The sequence below is a fragment of the Penicillium riverlandense genome, assembly GCF_028828495.1.
Source record: "Penicillium riverlandense strain IBT 135883 chromosome Unknown utg000002l_segment0_segment0, whole genome shotgun sequence".
Taxonomy (NCBI): domain Eukaryota; kingdom Fungi; phylum Ascomycota; class Eurotiomycetes; order Eurotiales; family Aspergillaceae; genus Penicillium; species Penicillium riverlandense.
The window spans coordinates 1,203,515-1,218,769 of record NW_026643195.1 but is presented as its reverse complement, the minus strand read 5'-3'; the positions used below and the strand labels follow the sequence as shown (position 1 = coordinate 1,218,769).

General features: G+C 52.3%; 8 protein-coding genes across 8 annotated transcripts; 4 read left to right on the top strand and 4 right to left on the bottom strand.

Annotated features, from left to right (window-relative positions):
- Nucleotides 1–1,373: 1,373 nt before the first annotated feature.
- Nucleotides 1,374–3,064, top strand: N7474_002786 (sugar porter family MFS transporter; the record flags this gene model as incomplete). The annotated part of the gene is made up of 4 exons (XM_057194201.1): nucleotides 1,374–1,479; nucleotides 1,540–2,115; nucleotides 2,177–2,682; nucleotides 2,747–3,064. The coding sequence occupies 4 exons, from the start codon at nucleotides 1,374–1,376 to the stop codon at nucleotides 3,062–3,064; spliced, it is 1,506 nt and encodes a 501-aa protein (XP_057055556.1).
- A 405-nt stretch (nucleotides 3,065–3,469) lies between these two features.
- N7474_002785 (proteasome regulatory particle lid subunit RPN7) lies at nucleotides 3,470–5,511 on the bottom strand (the record flags this gene model as incomplete). Its single annotated transcript, XM_057194200.1, has 4 exons — nucleotides 3,470–3,661; nucleotides 3,943–4,105; nucleotides 4,158–4,984; nucleotides 5,047–5,511. The coding sequence occupies 4 exons, from the start codon at nucleotides 5,509–5,511 to the stop codon at nucleotides 3,470–3,472; spliced, it is 1,647 nt and encodes a 548-aa protein (XP_057055555.1).
- A 1,021-nt stretch (nucleotides 5,512–6,532) lies between these two features.
- Nucleotides 6,533–8,351, top strand: N7474_002784 (putative MFS phospholipid transporter (Git1); the record flags this gene model as incomplete). The annotated part of the gene is made up of 6 exons (XM_057194199.1): nucleotides 6,533–6,724; nucleotides 6,812–7,410; nucleotides 7,463–7,481; nucleotides 7,535–7,845; nucleotides 7,903–8,173; nucleotides 8,235–8,351. The coding sequence occupies 6 exons, from the start codon at nucleotides 6,533–6,535 to the stop codon at nucleotides 8,349–8,351; spliced, it is 1,509 nt and encodes a 502-aa protein (XP_057055554.1).
- Nucleotides 8,352–9,092: 741 nt separating this feature from the next.
- Nucleotides 9,093–9,923, top strand: N7474_002783 (PEX11 family protein; the record flags this gene model as incomplete). The annotated part of the gene is made up of 3 exons (XM_057194198.1): nucleotides 9,093–9,159; nucleotides 9,224–9,701; nucleotides 9,761–9,923. The coding sequence occupies 3 exons, from the start codon at nucleotides 9,093–9,095 to the stop codon at nucleotides 9,921–9,923; spliced, it is 708 nt and encodes a 235-aa protein (XP_057055553.1).
- Nucleotides 9,924–10,915: 992 nt separating this feature from the next.
- On the bottom strand, nucleotides 10,916–11,323 carry N7474_002782 (Alpha/beta hydrolase fold-3; the record flags this gene model as incomplete). Its single annotated transcript, XM_057194197.1, has 2 exons — nucleotides 10,916–11,235; nucleotides 11,257–11,323. The coding sequence occupies 2 exons, from the start codon at nucleotides 11,321–11,323 to the stop codon at nucleotides 10,916–10,918; spliced, it is 387 nt and encodes a 128-aa protein (XP_057055552.1).
- Nucleotides 11,324–11,390: 67 nt separating this feature from the next.
- Nucleotides 11,391–11,639, bottom strand: N7474_002781 (uncharacterized protein; the record flags this gene model as incomplete). Its single annotated transcript, XM_057194196.1, has 2 exons — nucleotides 11,391–11,501; nucleotides 11,541–11,639. The coding sequence occupies 2 exons, from the start codon at nucleotides 11,637–11,639 to the stop codon at nucleotides 11,391–11,393; spliced, it is 210 nt and encodes a 69-aa protein (XP_057055551.1).
- An 816-nt stretch (nucleotides 11,640–12,455) lies between these two features.
- N7474_002780 (uncharacterized protein) lies at nucleotides 12,456–12,999 on the top strand (the record flags this gene model as incomplete). The annotated part of the gene is made up of 2 exons (XM_057194195.1): nucleotides 12,456–12,556; nucleotides 12,615–12,999. The coding sequence occupies 2 exons, from the start codon at nucleotides 12,456–12,458 to the stop codon at nucleotides 12,997–12,999; spliced, it is 486 nt and encodes a 161-aa protein (XP_057055550.1).
- A 69-nt stretch (nucleotides 13,000–13,068) lies between these two features.
- On the bottom strand, nucleotides 13,069–14,843 carry N7474_002779 (hexokinase family protein; the record flags this gene model as incomplete). The annotated part of the gene is made up of 2 exons (XM_057194194.1): nucleotides 13,069–14,311; nucleotides 14,365–14,843. 2 exons carry the CDS (start codon nucleotides 14,841–14,843, stop codon nucleotides 13,069–13,071), a joined length of 1,722 nt encoding a protein of 573 aa, XP_057055549.1.
- Nucleotides 14,844–15,255: the final 412 nt, after the last annotated feature.

Below are 15,255 nucleotides of genomic sequence, written 5' to 3'. Positions count from 1 at the left end.
CATCCGGGCCGCCACGACGTCTCTCCGTCTTTCATCCAGCCAATCAATAGGCTCGGAAACTTTTAATTCGGTTCAAACAGTGGGCTGGTCATCTTCGGCTGATTTCTGTCCACATCTAACACCCGACTGTCCATGAACACTTTCGAGATCTTGGTAATTGTCGCGCCTTTGGAAGTGATAAGGAGTATCACTGCGGCAATTCGGGAACTAAATTTGATCATGTCCCAGCTCTACTTGCCGAATTTCCTCGGGAGAATCTCGATGTTGTCGCTCGCTTCATTAGGATTAACCCTAGATACTCGATGATATGAATTTCGGAGCATATATGCCACCGTACTCGTCTCGCCATCGCCTCGCTTGTCAATTGAGTCCTCAGGTACTGCGGCGAGAAAGGCATTAGTAAAACTGACGAGGTGGTAACGGGTAGCATGAAGCCCAACTCGGAGCTTTTGGCTCGGCTCCATAACATCGCGATCCTCCTGAGTGTTACCCGAAGTACCTGGCCTAGGCGCTGCTTTTCTTTTCAACCCAACACCCACTCGGCATATTGCGCGGTTGACAGTGAGGATGCGGAGATTACTTTATAAGATACAATCACTCCCTCTTCCCTTGGTGGGTCCATCCGAGCTGAAAGCTGTACAGAACTCCAACTTCCACAAAGCCTCAAATGTTCCTTAGCTGGATGTTGCAACCACCCAAGCTTGTTATGCAATTATGACCCCTATTTGCGTCTACCGCTTCATATCGTCGGGCCATCGCCTCGGCGGTCCGATCGCGGGGAAGCACTAACTCTACTTGGTTGGAGGAAACCTAGTGCTCACCACCCATCGGCTGTCGGCTCCTGGGAAGCAGCGGGGTCTCTCGCGAAGGGCGAGCAGGGCAGCCTCTCAACTCAAATGACCGGGAATCGCAGCCTGATTGGCACAGCAGTCCCAGTCCTTCTGCGATGAACCAGATTCGGCACGTGGGGGATATTCTGGGGTAAGGATAAGTAAGCTATGCGACCATTGGCGACACCTTATAATCCCAAAACGGACTGGTCACTTCTCCTGTAGCAGCTAAGCTCGGCTTGCTCCCCCATACGGCGTGTGTACCCCACATTCAAGGGCGTTTCGTTTGTCCTATAAAGTCCGGGGCTGGTGCCATTCGATGTTCCCAACGCAATATTTCTAACCATTACCACCATCCCTGTCAGCTGGCCCCTTTCTGACTTGTCGCCTGGGGAACCTGTCCTCCTTCTGGCTGAGACTCCCTTGCGTGTTGCTCTCCTAAAACTTCACCCCTATTTTCTTCCAACTGGGCATATCTCGTTACACGGGGGTAAACCCTTCTCGGCCCTACCAGACGCAGGATCAAGACTGTCGGACGCGATCATGGCCAAGCTGAGCGGAACCAGGCTCGGAGCCTTTCGTGCTTATTTTTTCGGATTTTTTGTCTGTACTGCCGGGTTTCTGTTTGGATATGATACCGGTGTTGTGGGTAGGATATACCCTAACGGCCTGATGTATATCGCTTTGCGAGCTAAGAGATGATCGATAGGTGGCGTCCTAACGCTAACGTCTTACGAAAACGACTTTCGCTACACCGACTCAACAACTGTCAGCGCGGTGATGGTTAGTCTGCAGAACGCAGGCGCCTTTATCGCCGCTTTGGGTATCTTCCCCATCTCCGAGCGATTCGGTCGCAAGTACACGATCCAACTCGCCATGTTGACTTTCTGCATTGGCGTTGTACTCGAGGTTGTCCCTTCGCACTCGCTGGCCTGCTTCTACATCGGACGGGTTATTAGTGGGCTTGGCCTCGGTTCAGCTACAGCAGTTGTCCCCGCATATAGCGCCGAGATGTCGCCTAAGGAGATCCGCGGCAAGCTTGGCGGTGCCATGCAGTGTCTCTTTGCTCTAGGCGTCATGATTAGCTACTGGATTGACTATGGAGTCGATACGAACTTGCCGGCGGTTTCTAAGCAGTGGCAGATCCCAGTTGGACTACAGATGGTGCCGGCCGCAGTACTAGGTCTTGGTCTGCTCACTGTGCCTGAAAGTACGCGCTGGCTCGCCAAAAAGGGACGGACTGATGAAGCCTGGCAGAGTTTGCAATGGATTCGTGCTAGTGATGGTAGGTCACCTACAACCGGTCGGTTTGTTGCATGGTTGACAGAATGATTCTTCTTACCTAGGCCCCGAAGTAAAAGCCGAGTTCAACGAGATCCAAGTGGGTCTTGAAGAAGAGCTAAGGGCCACTGAGGGCCTCAAGAAGCGCGAGCTTCTAGAACCTGCAAACCGCTATAGGCTTGCTCTCGGCTTTTTCATGTTCTTAGCCCAGCAATGCACGGGTATGACTTCACTCGCATACTTTGGGCCGCAATTCTTCAAGACTATTGTCGGCAGTAACAATAGCCAGTCTCTGCTCATCACGGGGCTCTTTGGTGCCGAGAAGTTCGTCGCTGTCACCGTTTACCTCTTGTTCTTTTCGGAGATGTGGGGACGAAAGCCGACTCTTATGATTGCTGCTTTCCTGATGGCCCTCTGCTTCGTGATTGTGACCATCCTCAACCATACCACGGTGGCCGTAACCGATTCAGGCGCGACAACCGCCGGACGAGCAACCGTGGCGATGATATTTCTCACCAACGCCGTCTACCAGTTTAGCTGGGGACCACTCCCATGGCCGTACTGTGCTGAGGTAGGCTCATAGTACCACTCGTGATATCCGTTTGACAATATTCTAACGTGCCTTCACCTTTTAGATCTTTCCAACTCGCATCCGTGAGGTTGGAGTCTCAGTCGCCGTATCTACACAGTGGCTCTTCAACTTCATGTTCTCCCTCGTCACACCTTACATGATTGCAGCCTGGGGCAGCTATACCTTCATCTTTTTCGCTGGCTGTGATATTGTCATGGGTCTGATTGTCTTTTTCTTCGCGAAGGAGACCAAGGGGAAGAGTTTGGAAGAGATGGAAACCCTCTTCCACAGCAAGGCTGCTTTTGATGTGATTGCTGCAAGAAACAAGGGGCTGACATCTGACGAGGTCGACGGTGCGCACGTCGGACCTAAGGACGCTTAAGATTGCGGGTGTAATGTGTATACGTGCTAGGTACCACTCCTCTGGAAGGGAATATCTGCCTGCACAGCTTCCAAAGGCTGGCTGTGTGAAATGAACTTCTTATTAAATATTGATATAATTACCTGCTTTCTGCTTGCAGAATCCATACGGAGTCCGGGGTACTATAAAAAAACCTTCCTTCATCCTTGGGGCCATCCCGAACGCATCGAATCTCTCGAATTATGCTTGTTTCATACTAGCAATGTTACAGGGAGGGCCACTGCAACGAGTAATGGTGTACATACGGAGAGGTTGGGTGTACTGAGATTGTCGGGTATCACGCTGGGAAGTTTGACAAAGCGTTGTCGATTGGGATCAGAAGAGCATCCCTAATTTCTAAATTAAAAAGTGCCACAAGGAGATAATTTAGTCCAACGCATAGGTGGCCTTGACTTGTTCGCTCTCTCTTGACAGGAAAGCACTAAACGTGCTCAAATGGAGGAGGCCCCACACCTTTTCCATATCCACGAACTGAAGCATGTCCGCTGCAAAGAGCTGCCGTACCATTGATCGATTTTTGGCTTTCTCCGAGTATATTTCGTCATCCGACATGAGAATCTAAAATCAGGTAACTATGATGTCCACACGCTGGGATACTGATCCCAGAGACCACGTAATCGAACACAGAAAGCTTTCAGTAGTTACGACATATCTTGGGTGGCTATTCTTTTTATAGTTGTCTATGGGACTGTGGATATTCAGGCATCCTAGTTTGGGAAGCCCGACAAGGAGGTCATGCAGGTTGAAGAGTTATAGTAATCAACGTTGAATTCTAGCTCACTCCACTCATTTTAAGAGTACACGTCTAACTAGCTGCGCTCACTGCCCCGCAAACGCACTGCCTGCCCGTACTTCTGGATCTTGGTGATAAGCGAGTCGCCATGCTTGACCACATCCGCATACTGCTTGTTCTTGTCGTCCGGCCGATTCGTCTCGATGATGCCGTTGACTCGGTCGATGGTGCATGATATGCGGTTGCTGGAGATGAACTTGGCCAGATCGCTGTGATGGTTTAGCATGAATACAAATAATCGTTATTGTGGGGAGTACTCACCGGTCCAAAAAGTCCACCGTCACGCCAAAGTCGTTCGCCATGCTGTTCAGTCCCACCACTCGGTAGCTCTGCAGCAGCTGTTGGTAGGCGCGAAGCCGCATCTCGCGCACAAACCACGCCCGGTGCTCATACAGGTACCGGTCTTGCGTCAGGAAGTTGTCCTCGACTGCTGCCAGCGCCCGGAAGAACGACTGGTAGTTGCCGTTGTACAGGCTGGTGACCAGGTTTGCCAGCGACGAAAAGTCGACGGCGGCTTCGGTCTCGGCTTGCACGCCAGACCCGGTGGCTAGTGAGGCCAGATTGACGGCGGTAGTGGCACCCCCCGGGGTAGCTTTCGTCACCGTCGCATCCTTCATCTCTTCATCCTGGGCACCGGGACCGGAAGACACCTCACCGGTCAGCGCAGCCAGCTGGTCCTCGCCGGCACCGAGGATCGCCTTGATCTCCGGAGCATCCACCACCTTCGCCTTGAAGTCCACGCGCTTGAGGGACAGTGATCCCGCGAGCACAGAGTAGATCACCAACGAGGAGTAGCTGCACAGTTCATAGCTCGTAAACGTGGACAGACTGTCCAGCAGGAGAGGCGCAGCCAAACTATAGGAGCGAATTGTGAGGAGATGGAGTCCCTTGTATGCCTTGAGGCGATTCCTCCGATCCCAGTCACCACCGCTCTCGACCAGAGTCTCCGCTCGTTCAATAATCTTCTTGACAAACAGCAGATCCCCAAAGAACAGTCCAATCCGAATCATCGCCAGCGTCAGGTCGATCTTGGTGCCCAGGAATCCCGTCTTTTCGAGGAGGGCTTCGCCGGACTCGATGGCTTTGTCCTATCAGACGATCACCGTCAGTAAAAAGAGCCTTACAGACCGGACAGACTCTAATCCCATACCTTGTCTCCTACTCGGGCCCAGAACTCAGCTCTCTTCCCCCGCGCAGCCTGCACCTCGGTCTCGCCGGCCGCCTCCTCCGCCTCCTCTTCCTCCTTCTGGAACGTCTCCAATTCCTTCTTGTTATCTTCCACCAGGGACTGGTACAACTCCTCGTCCCATGGGAAATCCACCTTTTGTGGGGACTTTCGGGAGGCGAGCATATTGGAAGTGATGAGAGGCTTGGTCGCATTCGCGCCATGATGCGGGTGTTGTGGTGCGCCCTCGCCGGAGGAGTTGAGGATGCCTTCGACCGGGTGGGCTAGGTAGCGGTAGAACGGGGCCATCTTGTGTTCGGAGATGGCATCTTGCAGGTGCTTCAATGAGGACTGGCGAAGGGTTGCGTCACAGGCTGGGTTGGAGAGGTTGAAGACATGCTGGGCGAGGGTGAGATTGGGGTACTTGATGTACTGTGGATCGGACCCCATGGTGACGGCAGGGGTGGGTGGGTGGGTAGGTGAGGAAGGATGAGTAGAGGATGAGATTGACGGGAGTAGAGGGTGTAGATGGAGCGAGGGCCAGACACGGAGGGATTGTTGATGATGCAGGCCAGGTGATCCAGCGGAGAGAGAGCTCAGCTGGCACAATGTTTTTCCGAGCCGAGACCCTAGCGGCCGGCCATCCCGCAACTTCGCGTGTGTTCGATGCCAACACCTGACATAATGCTCAAGACAGGAAAATTCGTGCGGCCACGGCTCAGAGAACCTTGAGGAAATGTTTGGCAGGCCGTATTTCGTCCAATTCTATGTGTCACGTGCTCATCCATACGGAGTGCCGGATTAGGGCTGAGATCAGGAACCCAGTTCGTTCCACGTGGGACTGAGCAAGCCATCGAGGCCCCAGAGCGTCGCTCTGCCGCACGACATGGCCTGTGGCGTGTTCAGGATAAAGTTGTTCAGCGAGTCCGAGCCGGCCTACCTACACTACGTACTCCGGTTGTCTTCGGTACTGGGCTTGGATCTATGCCCAGTCCGGTTAAGCCCGCAGCCATGGACTTGCACGTGTGACTATCATAGGCTCATTATTGTGCTCGCTTGAATGATGGCTACTGTAGTTCGCCTTGTGTGGAGATGCCTGCGAGTTCGGGAACGGGCCGAAAAGGCTTGTTCCTGTCCCTCTGCCGTGTAAATCACAGTATACTCTTGAGTCCTTCAATTGACCCCCAAACAGCAACGGAACGCCATGATACATGGTGACCGCTCATTGGCCCTTCCACTCGACCACAGTTATCCGGCCCCAGACTGGGTGCGCCCCACGAAGTGACCTGCGGTGTACCGAGGGCCACAGCGTTGCACTACCAAGGCAAGTGGTACCCGCCAGGTACCACAGCTTGTCGTATGGCCCCTAAGATCTTCTTGTTTTTCCTTCCCTTTCTTGCGCCAAACACACCACCCAAACCTTACTTCTGTAAGGACCCGACCACAAACCTGTGATCCTCAATCCGAAACCATGAGTGCCAAAGCGGAGGACCCCGTGGTGAAAGACTCTGCGATGGAAGACACCGAGAAGGGCCCTGCGCCGCTCAAGGAGGCTCCGGCCGAGATCGTGCCGCTGCATACTCCACAGAAGGGTCGCTGGGAGCGCAGTTGGCCCACGATCGCCTGTGGTGCTGGTCTCTTCTCTGATGGGTATCTGAATGGGGTATGTCTAATTCTTTCAGATTATGCCACAGATGGGTGTCACACAGTTATCTACTACAGATCAAGCTTGCTGACCATGCCATTTTAGGTGATCGGTCAAGTGAATACGATTCTGAGCACGCTCTACCCCAAGGCGTACAGTGACTCCCCCGCCAGCCAGAATGTCTCTGCCATCACCTTCGCGGGAACCGTAGTGGGTATGCTGATTTTTGGATACACGAGTGACCACTGGTCGCGCAAGTGGTCTTTGATCATCTCGACAATCATTCTGTTTTTGTTCGCTGCCCTCTCTGCTGGTGCCTACGGATACAATGACAACATCTATGGTCTGTTTGCTGCTCTCACAGCCTACCGGTTCTTCCTCGGAATCGGTATTGGCGGCGAATATCCTGCTGGTTCTGTTGCAGCATCGGAGAACACGGGCGAACTTAAGGATGGCCATCGCAATCGCTGGTTCATCATGTTCACCAACTTCCAGATTGATCTCGCCTATGTGGTGTCTGCGTTGATACCGATGATCCTAGTTCTGATTTTCACAGAGGATCACCTGCGTGCTGTCTGGCGAGTGGCTCTGGGCCTCGGCGTCATTCCACCACTGAGTCTATTCTACTTGCGATTGAAGATGAGTGAGCCAGAGGAGTTTAACCATGAGCGCATGCACAAGTTCCCGATCAAGCTGATTGTCAAGTAAGTCGACAAGGGATATTTTCTCAAAGAGCATATTGACTAATGAGGATAGGTTCTACTGGAAGCGCCTGGTACGACTTGTTTCCCGATTTGACAATATTTCCATATTAACCTTGCTTTCTAGACACTCGTCTCGCTGATCTGGTTCATCTATGATTTCATGGCTTATTCCTTCAACATCTATTCCTCGAAGTGGTTGAGCATCATCTTGGGTGACAACTCCCCAATGTGGAAGACGTTTGGCTGGAACACTGTCCTCAACCTGTTCTACATCCCTGGTTCCTTCGCTGGAGCTTGGGCGAGTGACTGGATCGGCCCGAAAAGGACCCTGGCCATTGGAGTTGGTCTCCAAGGGATTATTGGGTTCATCATGGCAGGATGCTACAAGTACCTTGCAACCCCAGAGAATGTGGCTGCTTTTGTCGTTGTTCTCGGGTAAGTGTTCTTGAGAGAGCTATATCAGACATCCTGCTGATACAATGAGGAATCCAGTATCTTCCAGGCTCTCGGCGAGTTCGGTCCCGGCGACAACATCGGCCTGGTTGCATCGAAGACAAGCGCCACTGCCATTCGTGGCCAGTACTACTCATACGCCGCAGCCTCTGGCAAGATTGGTGCTTTCGTGGGCACCTATGTCATTCCGATCATCCAGAAGAACGCGCCCAACAAGATCCGCTCCGGCATGGATCCGTTCTTCGTGTCGAGCTCACTGTGCCTCCTCAGTTCTGCGCTGGCTTTCTTCCTGCTGCCGCAGATTAACCAGGTATGACTCGGTTATTGCTCACTGGGTATGGTATAGCCCGGCTAATCGTGATCGACTGTAGGATACCATCACCGCCGAAGACGCCCGGTTCCGCGCTTTCTTGCAGGAAAGTGGCTACGACACCGCGACCATGGGCAATAAGAGAGAGAGCAGCTCCGAAGCGGAGGAGCGGAAGTAAACCTGTGTCAACATCCGCCCTGTTCGTCCCTCGATATCCCACTGTCTCTTTGCGACCCCGACGACTTTTATACTTCCCGACGCGCCCATCCGCTGCCCTGATGATGAGCCCTTGCAACGATCGCTGATGACCAGCTTTCCCTATGCGACCCGAGCTGAATCTGCCCCCCGCGACACATAATTCTTGAGCCTTTTCCCGTACTGGTCTGCGTGGTATTAATGTGTTTATCCTTCATGTATCGTAATCTTTATTGGTTGTCCCAAATCGTTATGTGGGATGACTGCATCCGCCAGTAGCTGCGAAGTGGTTAGGAACAACCAGGAAACAACTACGTAGGGCAAATACAAATGTCATTTTGAACAGCTCGCATTGCTGTGTAAATAAATCAACAGCTTAAAACAGATTCCCTTCACATGAATCCTACAAAGGGCCTGCGTGCTTCACCGTACTAGCCTCCTACGGTTATCTACCCAAACCGGCATCAGCCGAGGTTCTTCTCCCGCGGCTCAAGACACGCCGGTCAATTACCGACCGAGCGACTCCCTCCATTCACCTCATCTCCATCTCCATCCCCTTTTTCCCTTCTTTAAGACTCCGACTTCATCTCCACAGTCTAGTCTTCGTCCCTATTTCTTTCTCCCCCACCCAACCGAAGCCTGACACTTTCGACTCAGTTACCCCCGGGTCTCTTATCGTCCGTCACCTCGGGAAATCAAGGAGTCACCACCAGCTCCGCCCAACATGGTCGCCGACGCCCTCGTCTACCACCCTGCGCTGGCGCACTACCTCCGCTTCGTCGCCACGACTGGTACGTAAACCCTAAAGTCCCCAAGGAAAACACAGAGAGTTCACTAACAATAACCCCACCGCAGTCGGTCGCGACAAGCTTCTCCGCACGATCCAGTACTTCTCCCGCTTCTACGCATGGTACCTATACCGGACGAACAAGCCGCAGAGCGCAATCGATCCCTACAACGCAATCAAGAAGCAATTTGGAACAACGCGGAAGATCCTGCGCATCGGCAAGTTCGTCGAGCACCTCAAAGCCGCCGCGCTAGCCCTCGACAACAAGAGCCCCATCGACCCCGTCCTGCGCTACCTCGCCATTGGCCGCCAGCTCGGCTATGCAGGCTACCTGACCCTCGACACTATTAGCGTCGTCGACACCATCGGTGTCAAGAAGCTGGCGTCTGCGAAGCGCCTGCAGGACTCCGCGTACCGTGCTTGGGGCGCCGGTTTGGCGTGCTCGGCTGTTGCGGGTGTTTATACCCTCTTCCGGCTGAGGGAGCAGGAGAGGAGTGTTAACCTCAAGGAGGGAGAGGGCGCTGTTGAGGCGAAGAAGCTTGAGAAGTTTGTCACTCCCTTGTTTTCTTTCTGGAGGGTGAGGAATGCTAATCGTTGCTTTGTAGGGAGCGCGCTGCTGTGCGGTTACAGCTCATCTCTGACCTGTGCGACTTGACCGTTCCCGCTGCTGCCCTCGGCGTCGCTGCGCTTGACGATGGTCTGGTCGGCATTGCTGGTACGGTCAGCAGTTTGATCGGTGTTTTCTCGCAGTGGCGCAAGACCGCATGAGCGGATTGTCGATGAGATGACATGAGATGACTAGAGAGAGAGAGAGAGAGAGAGAGAGAGAGAGGGAGGTCGTTGGCAGGCTCTGACGGAGTCTGCAGAGATCGAGATTGGCAAGATCAAGATCGGTAGCTGATGAGTTCTTCAGACCGGTCTCGAGAGATTAAGTTTACCCCCTATCCTTATTATGACAAGGTGTATCCGGCTCGATGCTGGCATACTTGTTTGCGTTGTAGGATGCGCTTCAAATTGCGTTTTAAACCCCTATGAACAACACCCATGTCTATCTTTGTTTGGAGAGATGCTTGCACGTCCTGCTTTTTCTTCCTGTTCTCATACACAACAATTTCATTTGTTCTGCTATACTTCTTGCGTCTATCTAGAGGCCAGCAGGCTTGTTTATGATGGATTTTCGTGTCGTATATCTATCCATCGAGAATAAACTAAGTAGTAGGAATCAATTTCCAGGATAGCCACTATTGTATTGTGGAATATCAGTTAAAAACACGCACAATCAGACCCGATTACCCGCAAACATGCCCAACACCTCTTCCGACGACCTGCATTCAGACAGGGCAGGTCTACCAAAAAATATTAGTATCATCAGCCTCTAAACAAGGAAAAGGGACAACGAACAGCACCGCAGGAGCTACAGCTCTTGGTCGAACCGACCGAGGCTCCGCACTTGGGGCAGCTAGCGTGGGACATGGTGTTTGGTTGGATTGTTGGGTATCTACGAGTCAGTTAGAGAAAGACTCGTTATCATGTCTGTGGAGAGTCGGACCTGGGATATTGGGTATGGGAAAGAGAACCTTGGGGGAATCAGGACGAGAAAGAGAAGAAAGGGAAAGAGGAAAACACAGTTTAGTTTATGCCCCGCCGAAGACGAGCAGGTCAGCTGCCCCGCTCTTCTCCTCGAGTCAGACCAACAGCGAGGACTTCATTATTAATTATGAACAATAGAATAACTACATACGAGTATAGCTATGACCACATCATCCTACCCCCGAATTGCATTCGCGTACATCAGGCGTCTTATCAAACGCATGGATCTCATCCTCAACCACCACCATCCACACATAATTCAGCTGACCCTCTGCCACTAGTTCAGCCAGTCTGTCTCGGAATGTATTCCCCTCAACGAACCACTGCTCCCAGCCGCAGATATAGGTCGCCACAGCGGGTGGGTATGAAGCCAGCAGGAGAGACGGATGAGTTGGTCGTAGGGAGAGAAAAGGGTGAGCCATATCGATATTGTGTATCTCATCATCCCTCAGGGATTTTGGCAGTTTTTTCAAGCATGAGATAGTTAGGACTGGTTAAAGAATCGGAAAACCGACGGTGAAATCATAGATTTCTGTATTGCACTCAGATTCGCGGCGTCTCTCTCCGCGCGGTATCATGTCCAGTCCGTGCTGGGGTGGAAGCCCACTACCGGCGAGTGATAGCCCGTTATTAACTATTTCGTAACTATGACTTTCGCTTATCGAGCTCTTTACAAGGTCGAAACGGAACCGCCGGGGCAAAATTTCCACCAGCACTTGATCCGCTCAGTGCAGAGCGGGCTTGGTCGAGATTATACTGCTCCCCATGATCCCACAATCACAGAATATCATCGACGTAGTCCTCATTCCCCACCGAGAATGAATATTCAGGTGCAATCCAGTAGTTAGTGCTAACTACCACAGCATCTGATATAGTCTGGTGTGTGGTGTTCATGTTTCATGAGGCAAAATGAAGGCGTAATAAGAATAGCGACTTCGTAAATAGGTATTACATTTAACATCCAGCTATTACCAAATTTCGAGGAGGATGTTAATCTGGAGCACGGTGTAGGATCGGAGAGTCTACATTCCTAATGCGGCAAGTAAGTCGTACCTGGTCCCCATTCTAATATTATTATTAGGTTTAGCCCCGCCAATTCGCACTGGTTTCTGTACTAGGAAAAAGTGATTGCCAAGGCTGTCTCTGGCACCCATCGATTGGGCTTAAGTTATTAATGGCTGGCTATTGAAACACCGGCACCACATCAGGTAAGACGGACTTCGCCACATTTACAACCGCGTACGAGATTATGACAGCCGTAGCCTAGCGGGCATCGTCGCGGGCACGGGCGATGGAGAAGCCGCCGTCGTGGAAATTGTTGAAGACAGGTCTTTTTGCTCGTGGCGTAGAAGGAGAGTGTTAAGTAGACTGCGCGGTGGTGCTCTAGATGGCGCAGTGAAGAAGTAGACATGACGATGATGTATCTCGGCTGGGCCGGGCCGAATACCACAGCCTTGCGGGGAGAGTTGCAAGCTCACAGAGTCCAGTCGCACGCCCCTAGATGGGTCAGGAATGCGCAGTCAGATAAAAACCTAGTGTGTTCTATCTCTTGGCTGCGTCATTAATCTTCTGACTAGACCAGATTTGTATAAATATCCAGCTGCCCCACCGAGGGGTGTGCGCGCGCAACTAGTCAACATGGCCCTAAATATAAGTCGCCAGATTTCCGGTCGTCTGTCAGCTTCCATTTTCCATCATCCACTGCGAAAAATGTCTACCTTCCCGACTCCGCTTCCCGTCGTGCTCTGCGGCAAAACAACCAAGATCGGCAAACCGGTGTCGCAGCTCCTCCAACCAGAATATGAAGGTTCGTACGAATCAATATCTCTTGTCTCTACACATACTCCTATGTGGGTTTCAATCTAAGAGCTATAAATCTCACAATGGTCCCACAGTGATCCACTTCATCCAGAGCTTCGAAGCAGCAAAAGCGGAGCTCCCGCTTCTCCTTGCGGGCCGCGATCCCCAGGTGTCAGAGGTCAACGACGAAGGCGTCGGCACACACAATTACAGCCAGCCTCCGCGCGCTGTGATCCTGGGCCGAGCTTTTGATGAGGATCAGGTCCAGGAGCTCCGACAAGCATGTGCTGGCGCTTCTCCTGCTCCTGTGGCATGGCTACTGGGGGATCCGGCGAAGGCACCTACTGTGATGCCTGGACCGGACTATGCGGTTACTGTGACGAATGACTGTAAAAGCGTTCTTGCTAAATGGAAGGAGGCGGGAGGTGTCAATGAAGATATTATCCTCTTTTGATGGGGTATAGGGAATAGATTCGTAGATATAAGTATGCAAATGCCTCTTTGTATAGCCAATATCATGGATTTATATATTTTCCTTTGCACGTGTTTCTGTCTTTGGACTGTGCTGTTCGTCTAATGTCGAGCCCACAATGCCTTCAATCTTTCCTGCCACAGTTCCTGCAAGAACGCCGACTCCAATAATCCCGCCGTCGCTGACATCTCGAAGAAAGACGCTTTTCCCTTCGGCTTGGGGGCCTGCGAGGATGATGAGTCGATCGATATGTTGCTGTATGGTCTCTTTATAATGGGGATAATGCTGAATCACTCCGCCGGAGACCGCAACCACCAATTCTTCCGGCCCATTTCGCCATCCCGAAATTGAAGACACAAGCTCTGAAGGTGTTTGTTCTTTCTTTGGGGCTGCGGACAGATCCGAGACCTGACCGGTCAGACGTTCAATAGATTCCCTATCTTGCAGTTGAAGCTCCCCCGTACATGCGAGAAGCCCAATAGTTGCAGCAGCGACCAAAGCCGCTGATCGAGCTTGCACCGTCGCTGCAATAGACCGGATATGGCCAGCATACTCGGATGTCCAGCGCCAATCACTGGAAGATGGCGGCGGAAGACGCTCTGCTAATTCTTGCGCCAAGCTCTCGTTATTAGAGGCCGAGGCTACCACCAACGAGAGAAAGTCTGTAGTCAATGAATATTCTTCGACCAGCTTCAATGGCAGCTCAGACCTTGAGACTTCCAAGGTCTCATGGAACCAGTCGTAGCAGATGATTCGGACCAGCTCGCCAATATACCGACCGCCCACCATGTACTCGAGAGGCTGGAACCCCGGCCGACTGCAATTAGCATCGAGCTCGGCGTCCCATTTGGTGACAAACCCGAGTTCTTCCAAGGGAGATGTTGCTCCCCGGAGGGTCCATTCAGTCGACACAACTGTTTCTGTGGCAGTCGGGTCTTTCTCTAGAATGTGCCGTGTTTTGGGTTCGTCCAGGTCAGAAATGTTCATGGGGATGGCAGAGTTACAACCAGCCCCCACGATGAGGCCCATCACGACCCGCGTGTTGGGGAGTGAGTGGATGGAGTACGCTAACGAGGCAAGCGTGGCGACGGTATCGTTGGTCATGACAGTGACTCTCAACTTGGGCAGACAAAACCGTCTCTGCCGTTTCGTCCGTTCGGCTCCTGAATCCTCATCCGAGCGACCGGTATGGCATTCATAGCCCTCGACGAGAGCCTGATGAAGGTTCAAAGAAGAGGTCAAAGCAAAACCTTTCCCCGTTGGCATGAGGATAGCCTCGTTTAGAAACTTCTGTCTGTCACCAAGTTAGTCCAGTCTCAATGGACACGAAGAGGAAAGAAGACAAACTTGATTGGAAAACAAAAGGAAATCCCCATTGTCAGTTGGGAGGGCGCATCTTCGCGGGAGTTGGCCAAGCTGTCGGCAATCACCTCTGCAATACAATCGCCAATCCAGGCGAACAGAGACTGGGGCTGGTCTCGGCGTAGACGGTCTTCAATGGGCCAGGCCTTTTCGAGCGTTCGCCGCACCGGGGGCTGCCGCCCAGCGGGTTGGTCTCCCAGGAGGTCGATAAATGCCACTCGAAGATAGTGCAGGCCGAGATAGACAGCCAAATAGTGGCCGGTCTCCCGCCCCGTAGGCAAGCGGGTGATGGCTGTGGGGAAGAATTGCTCGGACGAGCTCGAGGCAAGCTCGCGGTAGATACGCGACAGGTGACGAGATAACCGATACAGAGTTTCCTTGTTTGTGTGGAGTGGCCGCAGGAAGGCCTGGAGGTCCTTCGGCTGGGTCATTTTAGCATTGTGGTGTGTTTGTTTGTTGTACATCTCTTGACGTTTGTGCGGATGGGCGTGAAGATCTAGTTCGCCAATCAGAACAAGACAAATGCCCTGCCTACGGGACTTACTAACCGGGTTATTTTTACACTATTTCGACGGTAGTTGATCCATGCGGAATCAACTATGTACTACATAGTAACACATCTGACTTGATAATCCGCATTTTTGCCTTGAAATAATATTATTTGTGGTGCCTGTTTGCGCCCCCTTTACCTTGCCACTGGGCAGCAGCCCCCCAACCGACCCACCCAGTATATCATTGTTCCGACTCCCTCGACCGTATCCATTCCCTAGACACGACCACATCTTCACCTAACCACTCTCCAACATGCCACAGAAATTGACTGAAGCTCAACTAGAGCACTTAAGACGATGTGTCGCGCCTCGTGGTCCCCCTTCA